Raw genomic sequence first — 17,506 nt, forward strand, 5'->3', positions numbered from 1 at the left:
GCTATTTTAAAAAGCAGTTTTATTTAAATTTAATATTTTGTTAAAAGGTAAATTCAAAAGCAGAACTGTTATTTGGTCTTGGTCTACTTAGGTGATTGGGTTTGATCTCCCTACCCTTGAGTTATTTTTACTATTAGGTAGCAATATCTTTAAGTTGTCATACTTCCAAATCCTAATGTTAATCCATCATGTGGTGAAATTCTAGGCTGTAGCACCAATTCTAATGTGCCTATATTTCCACGAATCCAGCAAAATATTTGGAACCATTCAAAATGCATCACGTAAATCAAGTTTAGATGAGACATCTAAGATGTTTTTCCTGTGTCGAGATAGGTACCACTAAGTATTTTGGAAACTTGTTAAATAAATTATATTGGAATGAATTATTTTAATTCATTGACAAAATGTATATTGGATATACTGAACTAGACTCTGTGTGTGTGTGTGCATGTATACACACACACCACTCAAAGTGGCATTGAACAAATTATTGCTGGAAAGGCAAAGATCAATAAGTATGGCCATGCCCTTGAAGAGTTTATAATCTAGTGGTAGATTGTGGGATCAAGATAATGTGACCAAGACAGATGAACAGATCACTCTGATTCTGTGGAACTACAGAGGTTGGGAAGGACTCTGTCCAGTCTGATGGTTCAAATTCGACTTCCTAGGAGAGATGTTTCTCCAAAGAGTTGACCTAGAAGCCAAACCTTGAACCAACCATCCACATAAAGCAGCCAACTGAGGGGACACTATACATAGAGACACAGAGGCAGGAGGAACCTGGGATGAACAGACAGCCCTACGCAGCTGGTACTTGAGCATTCAGGAGAAGGTGGAGAGTATCTGGAGAAGAGCCTGGAGAGAGAGAAAAGGTCCTGGTCACCGGGATCCTGTATGTCATGTCAAAAAAGCATAGACATTATTCTGTCCTAAGCATGATGAGAAGCCAAGAAAAAGATGTAAGCAAGAAAATGACACTTTCAGACTTTGCATTTCAGCTGGATCATTATCCATGTGAGGGGGATTCAAAAGGAGCAAGACCCCTGCCAGCAATAGTATTCACTCTTCTCTTTATTTTGCTAACTTAAATACTAGTATTCAATGAGCAAATCCAATTGCCAAATATTTGGAAAGTATTTAGTGTTAGAGCAATGCTTCTCAACGATGGTCATCATGCCTGCCACAGAATGTTCTGGAAATTTGTGGAGGCATCTTTGGTTTTCCAGGTGATTGGCATGTAGTAACTTGTCCTGTGATGAGCTGATGAGCTGCTCAGCCCAGCATAAAGAATCCCCCTGCATCCCTTTTTTTTTTTTTTTTTTTTTGTGGTACGCGGGCCTCTCACTGTTGTGGCCTCTCCCGTTGCGGAGCACAGGCTCCGGACGCGCAGGCTCAGCGGCCATGGCTCACGGGCCCAGCTGCTCCGCGGCATGTGGGATCTTCCCGGACCGGGGCACGAACCCGCGTCCCCTGCATCGTCAGGCGGATTCTCAACCACTGCGCCACCAGGGAAGCCCCCCCTGCATCCCTTTTGACTTCTGACTGTCCCTCTACACCAAACTTCAATCAATAATACTTTCATGCGTAATCATACTGAAAGGTTTTACATGAAGTTCTGCATAAGCCTAATAATCTGTACAGGAAAAATTAAATGGTATAAATATAGTCTCTCAAAATCATTGACTAGTTAACACAGATTGTACATTCTGTGATTTCTACCCACATATTTATTTGAAAATGATATTAGTGCAGTAGAAGAATTACCTCAGAAACCACGAAACAAATTAAAGCTATGTAACTGTGAAGTTGTAAAACGTCTTCTTAAAAATAACTATCATTAAATTAGCAGAGAAACATGAAACACAGGGCTCTCATTGAATCTCATTAACAAAGTCTGCTTTATAAATATTTCGTATATGGCCTTTTAAAATGGTGGAAGCACAATCATACAAAATCTGTGCTGAGATGACTATATAATGATTTATTTATTTGGGGGTAGCCTGTTGCATTTTTAATATTACTCTTCCACTATCCGGCAGGTTCTACCACCCAACTTCTATGCAGGTGGTTTCATGACTATTTCTTTTCCCAGTTTAGCCTCAATTCCCTCTTACCTATGCCGGGATGTGCTCCCAAGGGCCTCTTGAAGTACTGGAGAACAGATGCTCACCTCAGCATGAGATGGAACTTTGAGATAGGATGGATGTTCTCTGTGGTATTTCAGTCCTATCTCGTAAAAGAGAGAGAATTATTTTGATATCACTCTTATCTATAAGGAACACTCATTTGTGAAGATGTAACACTTTCTTATTTTCTCCACTGCAACATCTATAATATGTCTTGGTATGTTATCTTTGTTTTAATAAAAGTTATTTCCTTCTTTCCCATAAAACACTACATAAAATAAGTATAATCTGTTATATGTCTTAACTGTAGATCTTATTCTAGTATCCATTTAGACCTCTACTCTCATTTCCCTGTTATTGTACAGAATAACTTCTGATCATGTTACTTTTCACATACTCAACCTTATTGATTAAAAGTGGAGGCAGGGGCTTCCCTGGTGGTGCAGTGGTTGAGAGTCCGCCTGCGGATGCAGGGGACACGGGTTTGTGCCCTGGTCTGGGAAGAACCCACATGCCGCGGAGCGGCTGGGCCCGTGAGCCATGGCCGCTGAGCCTGCGTGTCCGGAGCCTGTGCTTCACAAAGGGAGAGGCCACAACAGTGAGAGGCCCGCATACCACTAAAAGTGGAGGCAAACATTTGACTCTTTTATAGAAATACCTCCTAGGATAGTCATATCTGAGCATCACATATATAATACATATATCCCTTTATTATAAATTACTTTTATTTCTCCTTTATCATACAGTTAGGGCAGTACATTATGTTGATTTTTTTTCTTTAAAATGATGTGTGTAAATGGCTATATTCTTATGAATTTTATCCTAATATAATGGATGAAGCATTACAAAATATTTGGTATTAAAGGGAGAGTTGGGTCCAATAGGGTTGAGAACCACAGTGCTAGAGGTAAAATGCTGAACAAGAGAGGCCTGGTCCTACCATTGTGGAAAGTGACTCAAATGTTTTATAAAGTCCAAAAGTCATTGGAAGAAAGAAATAACTGGTGAGAAAGATAATATACAAGTAATATTCATCTGGGGCCCTGATCATATAAGGAGGGTAAGAAAGGATCTGGAAAAGAAGAGAAAGATAAGAGTAATCCAGTCCTAGAAGATGGGAAATGAAGATAGCAACAGCCCTCCTTGGTGAGGACTGTTTTATATCAGAAATCTTGTTACTGTGAGCTCTGGAAGATCACTAAAATGTAAGATGATTATCCCTGTAAATATTGGCCTTCATAAAAATTAGTTACTGGCTTAGTATTGCAAAATACCCAGTCTCATGGAATTCTGAACCAGGCTATCCTCAACAAAGGTTCATTTTCTTGTGTAGGCCATTCAGTCGAGGAATGGCTTATCCTCTTGCCACCAGAACCAAAGCCACATGGAGATGATGGATAAAAACTAACTATAGTAAAGTCACAACTAAAATTCTCTCCTTCCCAGAAAAGAGCCTGGATAGCTACTTGATATCTAAACATAGGACAAGTAGGCAGAGGAAATACCTAAGGATCAAGCCATTGTTACAGAGTCCTCTTTCAACATATAATTTCCTCTCACCTGCTTTACTGTACCTGTACTTGACCTTACTTAATCCTGTTGGCCAAAAAAAAAAAAAGATAACCAAAAAATTTATTGTTAAAGTAGCCTAGGGACACTGTATGTAATTGTGAATATTTTACAGTTTTAAAGCTCCTCAGGGAAAGAAATTAAGAAAATATGAAGTCATCCTTTGCCTCTAGAGATAGTGTTTCATTTTCTTTTCTCACCCATATGTGAAAGATAACAATGAAGTTGTAAGTGCCTAAACCCATATTCAGTTCGTGGTACATTCTGCTTTTATTTGCTGCATTGAATAAAGGATTATTTATAAAAGAAATCTGCAACCATGTTGTGAATGCTCTGTTTTAATTGCACTCCATAGTGCTATAAATCCTTTAATTGTTTTGTTTCCCACTGGAATATCTTAAACAAAAACAGAATTTTCTAATTAACTCACTGAAGACCTATAAGGTTATAATGGAGATAATTTGCTCTTGTTTTGTCATTTGAAAGTAATTAAACAAAAGTTCTTTATTTAAGGAGAGATCAGGACTTAAGTGATTTTCTTTAATTATATTTTTGGTATTTAACTGGTAGAAGTGGTTGAAAATTAAATTGCTGGGAGGTAGCTCAGGGGTAGCTTTAAAAGGTATCATTAGTAAAGCTTGTTTAAGTTCCATTTTCTGAAGGTAGATATATAGAACTACAGAGAAACTTTGCAACTATTCAATGAAGAAAAGCCATTTAAATATCTCTTATCCTCTACTCCAGTTTTCCAATATTCTAGAAAGACCACGTTATAAGAGTTTCACTGTCTGGTTAGCAAAGCATAGGAGGACAATTCGGTACACACTTTGAGCCAGTAATATATTACCTACAAAGTTTACACATCAATTAAGTCTATTATCTGTACCTTATCATTTAAATTTATCACACAATTAGTGACTTTGAAAACATTTCTGTCAAGTTAAAATTATATCATATATTAAAACTGCTTGGAAAGGTATAAAATAACATATAAATGTAAACTTTTAATATTTAGGTAAATTATGCAAAATATGGCATTCAAGCTACAATTTTCCCAATTACCTAACCGGTAATTGAAGTGTGAAGTCTCTCTAAACCTTGACTTTGTTCATAAGGAACCAATATATTTTGAGACTTTTGATTTATGAAATGTTAATTGAATCCAAGTTTAAAATAATGAAATTACTTGTTTAAAGCTGTTGGATTACAAGTGACAGAATTATGATCCTTAGAAAACAGAATCTCAGCCATGGTGAGAAGAGCATAAATTTTATGATCTCCAAATATTTTTCACGTCCTATTTGATATGAGCTCATATTTGCATATATGAAAGTATAATAAATGCCTTCATATTGTAATCCGCAAACAACTTATCAATCAGATGATATTATTCTATTCCCATCACATAGATAAAAGACCAACGGTCAAGAAGAGTAAATGGTTTGCTTGCCAAGACTCAAAACTTAGACCTTATCTCCAATCTCAATGTAGCCTCAAGTTCAGGTGTAAATATTCTTAGAAATACTTAGCAGCGGGTTTCCCTGGTGGCGCAGTGGTTGAGAGTCCGCCTGCCGATGCAGGGGACACGGGTTCGTGCCCCGGTCCGGGAAGATCCCACATGCCGCGGAGCGGCTGGGCCCATGAGCCGTGGCCGCTGAGCCTGCGCGTCCAGAGCCTGTGCTCCGCAATGGGAGAGGCCACAGCAGTGAGAGGCCCGCGTACCGGGGAAAAAAAAAAAAAAAAAAAAGGAAATACTTAGCAGAGCATAGGGTGGTTCTCAGTGTGTGGTGCCTTGCCCAGCAGCACCAAGATCACCTGAGAGTCTGTTAAAAATGCAAATTCTCTGGCCCATACCCAGATCTACTGAACCAGGAACTTTGAGGGTGGAACCCAGCAAAGGGTGTTCTAACAAGCCTTCCAATGAATTCTGATGACCCCTAAAGTTTGAGAACCACAGGCATAGAGTTTGGGTTTTTTTGGCCGATTTTATTTTCTCATTAATTAAAATGTCACTATATCATTAGTTTTGAGAAGAGGACTTATCAATTTATGCAGAAAGGGCCAACCTTTATTGAATGCTTACCAGGCAGTAGGTATTGTTCTATGTACTTTCTCTCATTAGATCACCACAATAAGCCCTGGGGGTGGATATTATTACTGATCACTGAGACGTGGAGAGATTGAATGATTTCCCTGAGGCCACGGGGCTACTGGCAGGGAAGAGGTAGTCAGATCCGAGAACCCATGCTCTTAATCATACTGTGAAAGGCGTACAACCTGAGAATTTGTACGATTATTCCTCAAGAGAATGCTGCAAGGGGCAGTGGAAAGTACATCAAGCTTTGGAGTCAGACATACCTGGCATTGAATCCTAGGTAGTCATCTAATGAAAAGAGACTTCAATTGTGGAGATGAGAGAACCAGGCAAATTGTTTCTGAAAATCCAAGTATAAATTTGTGACCTAATAAGTAGAAATATTTCTTTAAAATGTCTTTTAAAAATGCTTTTCTAATATCGTTTCCTTCCTCTGGCTTACATAGACCATGAAATACTGGCTGGGGGTTGGGGGGAGTGCCTGCGAAATTATTGCACTATAAACATTTATGAATGAGGAAGCAAAATATAAGAAATCTAGTGGGAATTTTTCCATACTATTTCCCAATAGCAATGATATATTTTATTTCACCATTGCCAGGTGTCTCCATTCTGTAGTCCCTATGTTCTGATCAGAACTGTTGAACCTAGGTGAGCAAAAGTGCAATTGTTCACAAGAAGCATTAATTTATATCAAAATATAATCATGCACAAGAAGGGAGAAGATCTTTAATATCCACCCGTATCCTTATTTCCATTTTGTCTAATCTAATTGTCATCACAGTGATCCTTTTAAAACATAAATAATCACATCATTCCCCCCCACTTAAACCCTTCAACAAGAGTTTATCACCACATTTAAAATAAAGCCTGCAAGTCCTTTGTGAGATGTCCTTAGGTTGTCTCCCAATCTCTTGCTCTCAGTTACTCCTCCTCAGTCACAATGACCCTTTGCTCCTCCTTTAACAAGTCAAGCAAGCTCCGGCCTCAGGGCCTTTGCACTTGCTCTTCCCTCTTCCTCAGTAACTTTCCAGATATTCCCATGTTTTGTTCCATGACACCATTCTGGTCTCTACTCAAATATCACCTCCTAAGAGAGATCTTCTCTGACCACCTTTAGAATAAAATTCTCACCCCTTGTTACCATCTATCCCAAATCCATGTTTTGTTTTCTGTTCATAGTACCTATCACTTGTCTCAAGTTATATACTCATTTGTTAATTTTAAATTATCTGTCACTCCTCACAGGCCAAGGTTGTGCCTGATGTTCAGCTGTTTCCCTGACACCTAGAACAGTGCCTGACACTGCTATGCCAGTTATTGTTAATTATTGCTGTCTTTAACGTCGTTTTTTCATTTGTTTCAATGCACAGTATGCTGCAGAATAATCACCTAAGACAGGTACCCACAGAAGCTCTACAGAATTTGCGAAGCCTTCAATCACTGTAAGTATAGTTGAAATTGCAACATGTTCTCAGCATCAGTTTGGGAAGGAGCATTGAAATGTCCAAATGACCATTTTAGTAAGTTCCTTGGGTGGGCACCATACCTAAATAAGTTGCCAGTGAGAGTTTCCATTAGAGCAACAATTCTTTGCATCCTCATTAAACAATATGTATGAGAGAGACCAGTGTTGGAGTTTGAGGTTTCAGGGCAGAGACTTAATCAGAAAACATGCAATGAAAAGCCTCTTGTATATGTTGGTATCACAGGACAAAAATCCAGGATCTTGTCCTATACCCCTGTATACAGTATTTTAGCTCCTGAATTCAAATCAGGAATAATACTTTCTCCTTTTATCTAGAAAAATGAGAGTCAAAATCTAGACCTCTTGGCATCTTCAGTTTCTTCTGTTTTTAGATTATCTGAGCTGCCCTGTAATGCAATTTTGCTAAGTCAAATAAAGGCTTAATTTTTTTGAGTTCTGTATGCACACCAGGGGTCCTCAATTCAGGAAGCTAAGATCTAATGGTATCTCTTAAAGTCATACTGGGCAGGTCTACTAACCAGGAGCTTCCTCACCGCCACGAACAGACGTACAAACATATTCACAAACAGTCCCACAGATATACACACACATACCTCAGATTCACACACCACACACAGACACACAAACACACACAGCAGTGGTGTTGGTGTTCCTTACTCTGAATCCACAACTTTTCCATCAGGAGTTTCCACCCTCCTCTGATTTAAAACCTCTGAATGAATAAAAATTAGTTATTCCTCACACAAAGAACTTTCTTACCAGCTAGATGTTTTGGAGCTTGTGTTGTAAGCAGTGGTTCACAGTGATTATTTGGCAACACTATGCCATGAGTTCTTGATCAGTATCTGCATCTCATCAGAATGTATAAGTGTACTGGAAATGTTGCATGATTTCCAATATCCAAATGTGTGATATATGTTTTCATCTTACTTACACTGGAGGTCCTCATCTGTCAAACAAAATACTGGTTTCTGGTCTAGAATGATGAGGGAGATAAATGCATTAAAAAGGCAAATAAATATTACAGACTCTAGTTGAACATCATTGTAAAGAATACATCGGTTAACAATTACCCATAGTTTGCTTAATGTCTTTTACTGAGGTGATACAAGAGAAGGAGGAACATGAGATCTGGAGATGCTACTTTCTTCCTTTGATCTTTTTTCTTCTTTTTAATGAAAGTAAATCTGTGCTTGAGACCATTTTAAGCTTTTTATTCCAGTCGAACAAAGTGACTTCCTAGGTTCTCACCAGCCTAGAGATAAACAAGCCCACAAGAGCCCCTTTGTGGCAGGGGATGGGTCTGCTGCATTTTCAGGAGCTCTGTAATGACATCACAGTATCACTCCCCCTTTGTGGCACAAGCCTTTTCCTGAAGGAAAGAACCAGCCGAGCAGCAAAACACTCTGGAGTTGGGTTGTCTGTGGCAGGGCACGGGGTCTAATGGCCGAATTGAAAAACGAGATAATAGCAGTGGCCAATAGGATCTTTAAACAGCTGTGAGGCAGGCGGAAGATAGAAGGATAAGAGTGTGTAACCAAAAGCCACTATCAGCTGAAAGAAGATCACAAACAGAACACCCACAGAAGTGAACCCTTTGAGAAAGTGAAAACCATGAATCTTTTGTTCACTCGAACTGGGTGGTGCCTCTCTGATCAAGGTGTTCAGATTTAGTTTCTTACCGTCTAGATATTTACTGTTCACCAGGTGTCTCTTGCATTTGGTGTCTGGTTCACAAAAACAATGACTTTTGAAACCTTATAAATATGTGTTCCCTGTGAAAAAGCCAAGGGTTAACTTTCTAGCAGGATGCTTATCGCATCCAAACTGAGGCATCGAGATAGATCTTCAGCCCCCAGTGCACACTGGATTGTATCGGCCAGTTATGTAATGTTTGTCCGGGGTCCCTTTGCCCAGAGCATGGCAGACCATGTGAGGTGCTAAATGTTGGCAGTGTGTGCAGCTATGACACTTTGTCTCACTTACATTTTTTGTGCGACTTTGATACAAGCATTAAGATATGACTCAAAAAAACATATACTTAACCACCAACCACACAGAAACTGTATTGTACCAACCAAAGGAGTCCCCTACCCACTTTGGACGTTTGGGCTACTGTGAGCCCTTTTAAAGTTTTACTGTTGTCCCAGATGCAAGGTGTTTAATAGTATTTCTCCCACTTCCTTCAAGCAGTTCCAAAAAGAAAAACAGTTTTGAGTCTAATGGTCATTGCAAACGTGCATTCCTTATCCATTGTCCATTCATTCTGCATGCGTACTTCAGCCTCCATGCTACTTTCATATCAATACAAATAACAAAAATGGTGAAACCTGTCTCATCCATGACACCTGGGAGGCTTCCGTTCAGCTACCTATCCAGCTCTCCTTGGACTACAGTCAACCCTTACACCTCCACTTAGCCCTTTTTCTAATGGTTCCTCTTTTCTCTTTCTTGAATTCACTCCATTTTTCTCCACTCTATTCTTTTCCTTCTATTATCCATTCACTCTCTAAGAAAGCACTCTGCATTCCCCAGGGGCTGGGAGTGCATCACCCATATGCATGCCTGGCTTTGCAACTTCTAAAGGGGGCTTCTCAATTCCGTCTGCAAAGAAGAATCATCTGGAGAATCCGGAAGCCTAGGCTGCACCCCAGACCAATGAAAATCAGAACCTCTGAGTAGGAGACCCAAACATCAGTGTTTTCTAACTGGTTTACTGATATAGATAAGTGCTTCTTAAATGAAGATTGGGAAAATGAGTGTCCTAAGGTCATTTGCAAATATCCTCCTGAACTCTTTTCAAACTTGAAATAATAACAAAGTCCATATTTTGCATTCCAGTATAAACTAATATGAAATAAAAGTAATGGGGCTTTTATTCAAAAAGTTGCCTTGTTTGTGCTTCATTGAAATAGCTCACATCTACCTATTAGTTCTACTGACAATCTGGGGCAGATAAAGTTAGGAGGCCACATGCTGTATTATCCTGCTCTTCGAATGTGTCCATGGACCGGCAATATCAGCACCTCCCGAGACATGCAGAATCTTGGGCCCCATCTCTGTCTAGCTTGATCAAAAGCTTCATTTTAACAAAATCCTCAGGGGATTTATATACATGGTGCATTTGAGAATTAAAATTTTTAGTGTCTATGACACGAACAAAGCAGTCTACAAACCAAAAATGGTTGAGAACTACTGAAATAGATCATGGGTATACTTTGCCCCACCCATACAGACTTGGCTTCATTGAATAAACTTTAAGAAAATTGATGTATATTGAAATTGGTAACCTTGCTCTGAGTAAGAAACAAATGGTACTTATATTTCAAGGGGTGTAATTGTCATTGATTTCATGTAAACAACAAATATTTTGCTTTGTTCACAATGAAAACACGTAGGTACATTTGTGTCCTTTGAACTCTCTGCTGATGCTTAACTGCTCAGCTAAAGAATAAGAGGGCTGGGCTTCCCTGGTGGTGCAGTGGTTGAGAATCCGCCTGCCGATGCAGGAGACACGGGTTCGTGCCCTGGTCCGGGAAGATCCCACATGCCGCGGAGCGGCTGGGTCCGTGAGCCATGGCCGCTGAGCCTGCGCGTCCGGAGCCTGTGCTCCGCAAGGGGAGAGGCCACAACAGTGAGAGGCCCGCATACCGCAAAAAAAAAAAAAAAAAAAAAAAAAAGAATAAGAGGGCTTGTCCATCTGCCAGAGCCCAGTAGCCCAGAGCCTGCCCCTGTACAATATGTATGTTAGGTTTCTGACAAGGCAATGACAGCCCAGACACCAGTTGGCCTTTTGTAATGTAATCAAATATAACTTAATTTCCTTTCTGTTTTTTGGAAAGGAATAGGAAATGTAATCAGAATTCACAATGAATTGGATTTCACCAAAAAACTTTTGGCATTATAGTCATTTGAGGACTAGGATCAGATTACAGTGATTTGATGGAAACTCAAAACTTAACCCTCCCATAACCTCACACCTTTGTATTAATAGGTAAGAAATCGATCTATGAAAAAAAATCGTTGCTTCACTTGTTGATTGTCATTAGTGATATTCAAGCACCTCACTGTCATTAGTGGAAGTTCAAGGTGATCAAAGAGAATGACACATTCATGTTTGTCCAGTTAACCAGGATATTACTTAAAACATGTTGATTTTCATGCCAAGTCTGCACTAGCGAAACTAATTGTGGAAAATGCACAATCACAAAAATAATGAGTTGGTGAATAGAAAATGAAGGGAGAAATAGACATGTCTTTAGCATTCGCTCTATTCTCCAATTAGCTAATAATCTTCTTTAGAGTACAAGACATTATTTTAAAGGCCGAGAAGAATATATAACTCCTGCCTGGAACAAGATCTGCCTGAGCATCTTATTGTGACATCAGCTTAAGGGCTACAGATAGCCCCCTCCTTGGACCCTGTGAAATGTCAGTAACTTCACCTCAACTCTTCATAATAGGGTTTTGCTACTAATAATCCCGAAAGAGAATAAGCAGGAGGAGGAGGCGAGGAGGAAGAGGCGAGGAGGAAGAGGCAGGGCTCTCAGTGCCGAGCAGAAAGTAAGGCAAGCCTGGAACCAGCAGCAGTTCTCCACTATTAATGTCCAGGAGCCTATTGGGTTTCAGACCCAGGATAAAGAATGGGAAGGAAGTTAACAGAAGACAAGGAGCAGAAGAAAAGAAAGCAAAGGGAGGCAACCAAGAGGATAAGATTAAAAGCTCAAAAGGGCTGGGCTTCACTGGTGGCGCAGTGGTTGAGATTCCGCCTGCCGATGCAGGGGACGCGGGTTCGTGCCCCGGTCCGGGAAGATCCCACATGCCGCGGAGCGGCTGGGCCCGTGAGCCATGGCCGCTGAGCCTGCGTGTCCGGAGCCTGTGCTCCGCAACGGGAGAGGCCGCAACAGTGAGAGGCCCGCGTACCACAAAAAAAAAAAAAAAAAAAAAAAAAAAAAAAAGCAGGACCCAGACATGAAATATTGTAACATCAGGTTATCTGCTCGTGCTATGATAAATCACAGACATGACAGTCATATCAGATAGATAACCAAAAGAGAACATGGAAGTTATGGAATGAGAAGTAAAATGAACTTTTTTTAGTCTTGTAGTGTGAAATAAAGGTTAACTTTGGAAAGTAGGTTGAACTCGGGAGAAGCTAAAAGAATGACGGCTATGGGAAGGCACATTGTGAACGGGGCAAAGTGTTTCCCCCTCTTCAGGAGATAGATGGAGTCTTGATGACTTGTGAAAAGGCACATAAAGAAGCAGTAAAGGGGCTTCCCTTGTGGCGCAGTGGTTGAGAGTCCGCCTGCCATTTCAGGGGACGCAGGTTCGATCCCTGGTCCGGGAAGATCCCACATGCCGCGGAGCCGCTAAGCCCACGAGCCACAACCACTGAAGCCCGCGCACCTAGAGCCCCTGCTCGGCAGCTAGCGAAAGCCCGCGCGCAGCAGCAAAGACCCAACACAGCCAAAAATAAATAAATTTATTTTAAGAAAAAAGAAGCAGCAAAGTATAGGAACAGAACAAGGACAAAATCAAAAACACCCACGGTTATAAAAGCAGGAGCCGTTGATATTTATTAAAACTCTTAGCTGCATCACCTCACTTCACCCTTGAAGAAACCTCATGAGGTGGGAGCCAAGATTATCCCTTCCTTAGTGATGAGGAAGGAGAAAACTCAGAGAGGTTAATTGACCTTCTCAAGGTCATTTGGCTTTAATAGAGTCAGGCTAGAGGTAAGTCTGGGATAAAAATTCTGGTCCTTCTGGCTCCAAAATCTGCCAATTTTACCACTATGCTATCGTGCTTCCCTGAGTGAATCCACTACAGAGAATGGGCACGTAACAGAATGCACTAACGTGAGGGGAAGGGGCCTGACAGAAACAAATAGTACCTCTAGGTATCTGATTACGGAGGTTTACAAAAAGGAGAAGTAGTAATGCTTCAGGACAGAAATTTAAAAATTGAGGAAGGGAAGAGAACAATATTTATTCATGTGTGGACCAGTCAGACTTTTTTAGTGTTTCCCTATGCATTTGGTTGTCTATTCCCTCATTACCTGGGAGATGGAACTTGTCTCCACTTTCCTGATGAGGAAACTATAGGTGAGAAAAGGGTACCTTGTTCATATGGCAAAGGTAAGAGTTGATTAGACAAAGAGAAGAGGGAAGAACTTTCCAGACAAAGGGAACTACATGTGCAAAACCTTGTAGTGATGGTTGGGGGAGAGGGGAGCTGGTACATCAAGGGTCAGAAACAAGATCAGTGTGGCCAAAGCAGGAAGCATGAGGCGGGAAAAGCACAAGAAGAGCCTAGTGAGGCGGGTGGGGTCCAGACCCCTTGAAAGCTCTTTGGGACATGTTACGAATTTTAGTCTTTATTGTAAAAGCAGTGAGAATTCACTGGAAGATTTTGAATAGGAAAGGGCATGATTGGATCTGTGTTACTGAAACGGTCTAGGAGAGAAAGGAGCTTTGTCAGGATGGGAGCAGTGGAGATGGAGAAAGGGAAATGGATTTGAGAAATTTTTAGATGAAATTAGCAGTATTTGGTAATGAATTGGCTACAAAGAATGAAGGAGAAAGGGGTGTGGAGGATGATTCCTAAATTCCTGGTTTATATAATCACATATTTACTGAAGCCCATCACTGAGATAAGAAACGCTGGTAGAGCATGACATTTGGGGAGATAATGAGGTTCGTCTTGAACATTTTCAAAACCAAATGTCTTGTTTAAGGAAGAACAACTCAGTAGAGATGTCACATAGGCAGCTTGAAATCCAGGTCTAGATCTCAAAGAAAAGTGAAACTTAGGTTAGGTCCTTCTACCATGCATTTCCTGTTACCTAACACTGCATTGTAATGGTCTGACTGACTACCCTTTAGAAAACATGCTCTATAAACCGTGTCTGCCTGGTTTACTGCTAGATCTCCAGCCCCAGGTACTAACCCTGCAAAGAAAGCACCCAAGAAATACTTGTTGAACTGAACCAAAGCATCAAACTCTAAATGATGTTCTAAACAGCTGCTCAAGACCAGCTAATCTCCCCCACCTTGACTGTAGCCTGCATTCACTGACCTCCCTGGCCCCCAACTCTTATCTCTGTACCCCGGTTTTTCCTCCCTGCCCTCCCTGAGCTGAGAGTTGGGTCCCAGTGTTTCCTTGAGGGATTTTGAAGTTGATCTGTCTACAAGATTTAGCTTTCCCATTGGCTTAGCTGAGGACTCCCCACTTCAAGAATAGGGTTGAGGGAGGAACCATAATATTGTCTCAGGTTGATGAGATTCAGATTAGGCAAGAGTGAGAGGATGTTCCTGAACACAAGGCTCAGAGGTACTGTGGGAAGAAGCTACAAAAGGGACTTGCCTGGGACACAGAAATAAGAAATGTTTAGCTAGATAAGGTGGATGAGCTTTGAATATAAGAATGGAAAATTTGGGTTTGAAAGGAATGGTAACATGGGAGAACTGTGGATTCCTAACGGGTGTGACACAGAGCCCAGTTGTAGAGAGACTCTCTGGCAGCAGCCTGCAGGATTAAGTGAAGAGATAAGAGATCAAAAGCAAAAGGACCAGCTAGAGGCTGTTGCAGTGACGCAGGTGTGAAGAGATAAGAGACTTAATAGGCAGTGGAAGTCGACACTCTTGGAGATGAAGATAAATGGAGAGACCTTGGTGAATGTTAGTCTGGACAGCAATGGAAGATGCAAAAATGACCCCCGGATTTCAAACCCTGGTGGTAGCTGGGAGACTAACGGTGCTCCTGACAAAAAGGAGGTCTTTGTTTTCTATGGAGAAAAATGAAGCTAAAAAAGTCAATGCTCATGTTACTTTGGCTGTAGATCATCTCCCTGTTAAAAAATTCGCAGCCATGGTGACCTCGGAGAAACTGAGCAACTCCATGTAAATTGACTTTAAAATATATTTCTCATTGGAGTCTTGTACTTCCCAGTGATGCCAGAGAGGCAGAGGTTTGGTTCTATTAGACACTTCATCTGGCTACTAGTCGAGCCAGCTGACTAGTCTCTAAATTATTATTTTTTTGTAACTAAATATATTTTTTAATCCTGAAAAAACTCCTGGTAATCATCTGAGAGAAAGAATAAATGATATGACTATTAGTTCTGACAGGAGCATATCTGACCCTTCCCAAGAAAAGTTATAATTAGAACTCCAGGGTTTGTTTTTTGGTGAAAGAAGTTGACCTCAATCACCATTAGTGGCTTTGTCCATCTGTAGGTAATTAGAGAAACTAGAGTTGGGACTAGTCTCTAAGCTACTACACTTCAATGAACCTATAGAGTTTCCCTGTCCCCAAGCTGCAAAGATGGAAAAAAACATTTTTACCTTTTCAGAGACAAGTCTAAAGCAATAACTTTTCTTCCTGGTTTTACATTAAGCTTACCAGTAAATAAGATGGAGAATAGAAAGATGGAAGAAGAAATTCCCATATAAGCAATCATGGTGTTTATATGAATTCATATGCTTAGTATCTTCCTAGGTTATATAGACGGGAAATTTCATTAGAAGGTGGAATCCCACATTGTCATGATTTCATAAATATTAAAAAACAATACTAACAATAAAAATGACTCATATTATTAGGAAGAATTCATATAAATCAACACAAATTCAATCTGTAAGAGTTCATATAGATAAAATTCTATCCAGATAGTATTATTATAATGATCTGACAAATTCAATTCCAATGATCCACTGGTTTCAGTGCAATAAAATTCAGTAAAATTTCACCATAACAAAGACTTTAGGGAATTGGTCAAATTGTGTTATATACAAGCTTGGAACTACATGCTTTTCATTTCATAGTAAAAGTTAGATAATAATGGAAACTTTTCATTTCTTAAAATTTTATAAATGAACTAAATCACTGTGTTCATTTGACTCTTCAGGAATTGTTCAAAATGGTCTCATAAAATGTACAAATGTGTGTACAAGAGAGTTGATCATTTGTTTAAAACTTATGAAGAAAAATGCTCATCCAAATATAAAATAGCTGTGTCAAATGGTGTGTTTCACAGTTCTGTTTATTGTAAGAGTCCCCATAAGTTGTATTATACCTGCAGCTGCAGCATTCTTCACACCTTGGCTTTTTTTCTTCTCCAGTCATCCATGTTAATAATTGACAATATTACAGTCATCTCAGATGGGAATTAGCCAATATCAATGGGTTATCTTTTGACTAACGCTTTCTTCTTTGTAGTTAATGGCTCATCAAAGACGTTCTCAAAGATATACGTTTGTGTGATACATTGGCAAGGCAGCATATACAAGATATATGTAAAGGGCTATTTTCTGGAGAAACAATAGCAAGAATGACCTCATAGATTCTCTAATCCCTACTATAATGCCATCTATAAAGCAAAAATTCCTTTCAGGAGTGTGGAGCAGATTGGCAAAATGTTTCTTTTAAAAGAGAAAATTTGTAAAATTAAGCTTTTAGGCAAGATAACATTAGGGGAAAACTTCAGAGAGAAAAGTTAAGAAAACAAGCACTTTTTTTTTGCCATTTCCTGACGTAAAAAATTGATTTTTTTTTTCTTGTTACCTTCCAGCTCTTCCTCACATAAGATACACTGATATTACACAACTGTATTCACAGTGAACATGCAGTTCTGTTTTATTTTGTATAATACTGGGTAACGTTCATCCCTGCATGGTTCCCTCCACCCAGTTGCCCAGAACACTAAGCCACCATAGCTTCTTTGTCTTCCCTTCTGGTCACATCTAGCAAATCACCATGTTTGGTCAGACCCACTTATTTAACATCCTTCATACCAGGCCTTCCTCCACATTTCCATACTTCTTTTTTTTTTTTTTGCAGTACGCGGGCCTCTCATTGTTGTGGCCTCTCCGTCGTGGAGCACAGGCTCCGGACGCGCAGGCTCAGTGGCCATGGCTCACGGGCCCAGCTGCTCCGCGGCATGTGGGATCTTCCCGGACCGGGGCACGAACCCGCGACCCCTGCATCGGCAGGCGGACTCTCAACCACTGCGCCACCAGGGAAGCCCTCCATACTTCTTTAAAGCTCTCCTCCTTTCTCACCCTGATGACTGCAACTGCCTTGATCACTTCCTGTCCCCCCAGCCCCTCTTGCACACAGCTATCAGAGGGACCTCTCCACAGCACACCCATTATTAAGATGTTCACTCTGGAGACAGCACGACACCCCCATCCCAGAGAAATAGTTTTATGCAGATCTTGA

At 40.4% G+C, this 17,506-nt stretch overlaps 1 protein-coding gene across 3 annotated transcripts in view; it reads left to right on the top strand.

Moving 5' to 3' along the window:
- Positions 1-17,506, top strand: part of LGR5 (leucine rich repeat containing G protein-coupled receptor 5) — a 121,710-nt gene that overhangs the window by 74,043 nt on the left and 30,161 nt on the right. For all 3 annotated transcript variants that reach the window (XM_059082403.2, XM_067008309.1, XM_067008310.1), the window contains exon 4: positions 7,167-7,238. In XM_059082403.2, coding sequence (XP_058938386.1) covers positions 7,167-7,238 — 72 coding nt within the window. The remainder of the gene's footprint in view (positions 1-7,166; positions 7,239-17,506) is intronic.

This window comes from Kogia breviceps, chromosome 12, assembly GCF_026419965.1.
Source record: "Kogia breviceps isolate mKogBre1 chromosome 12, mKogBre1 haplotype 1, whole genome shotgun sequence".
Classification (NCBI taxonomy): Eukaryota; Metazoa; Chordata; class Mammalia; order Artiodactyla; family Physeteridae; genus Kogia; species Kogia breviceps.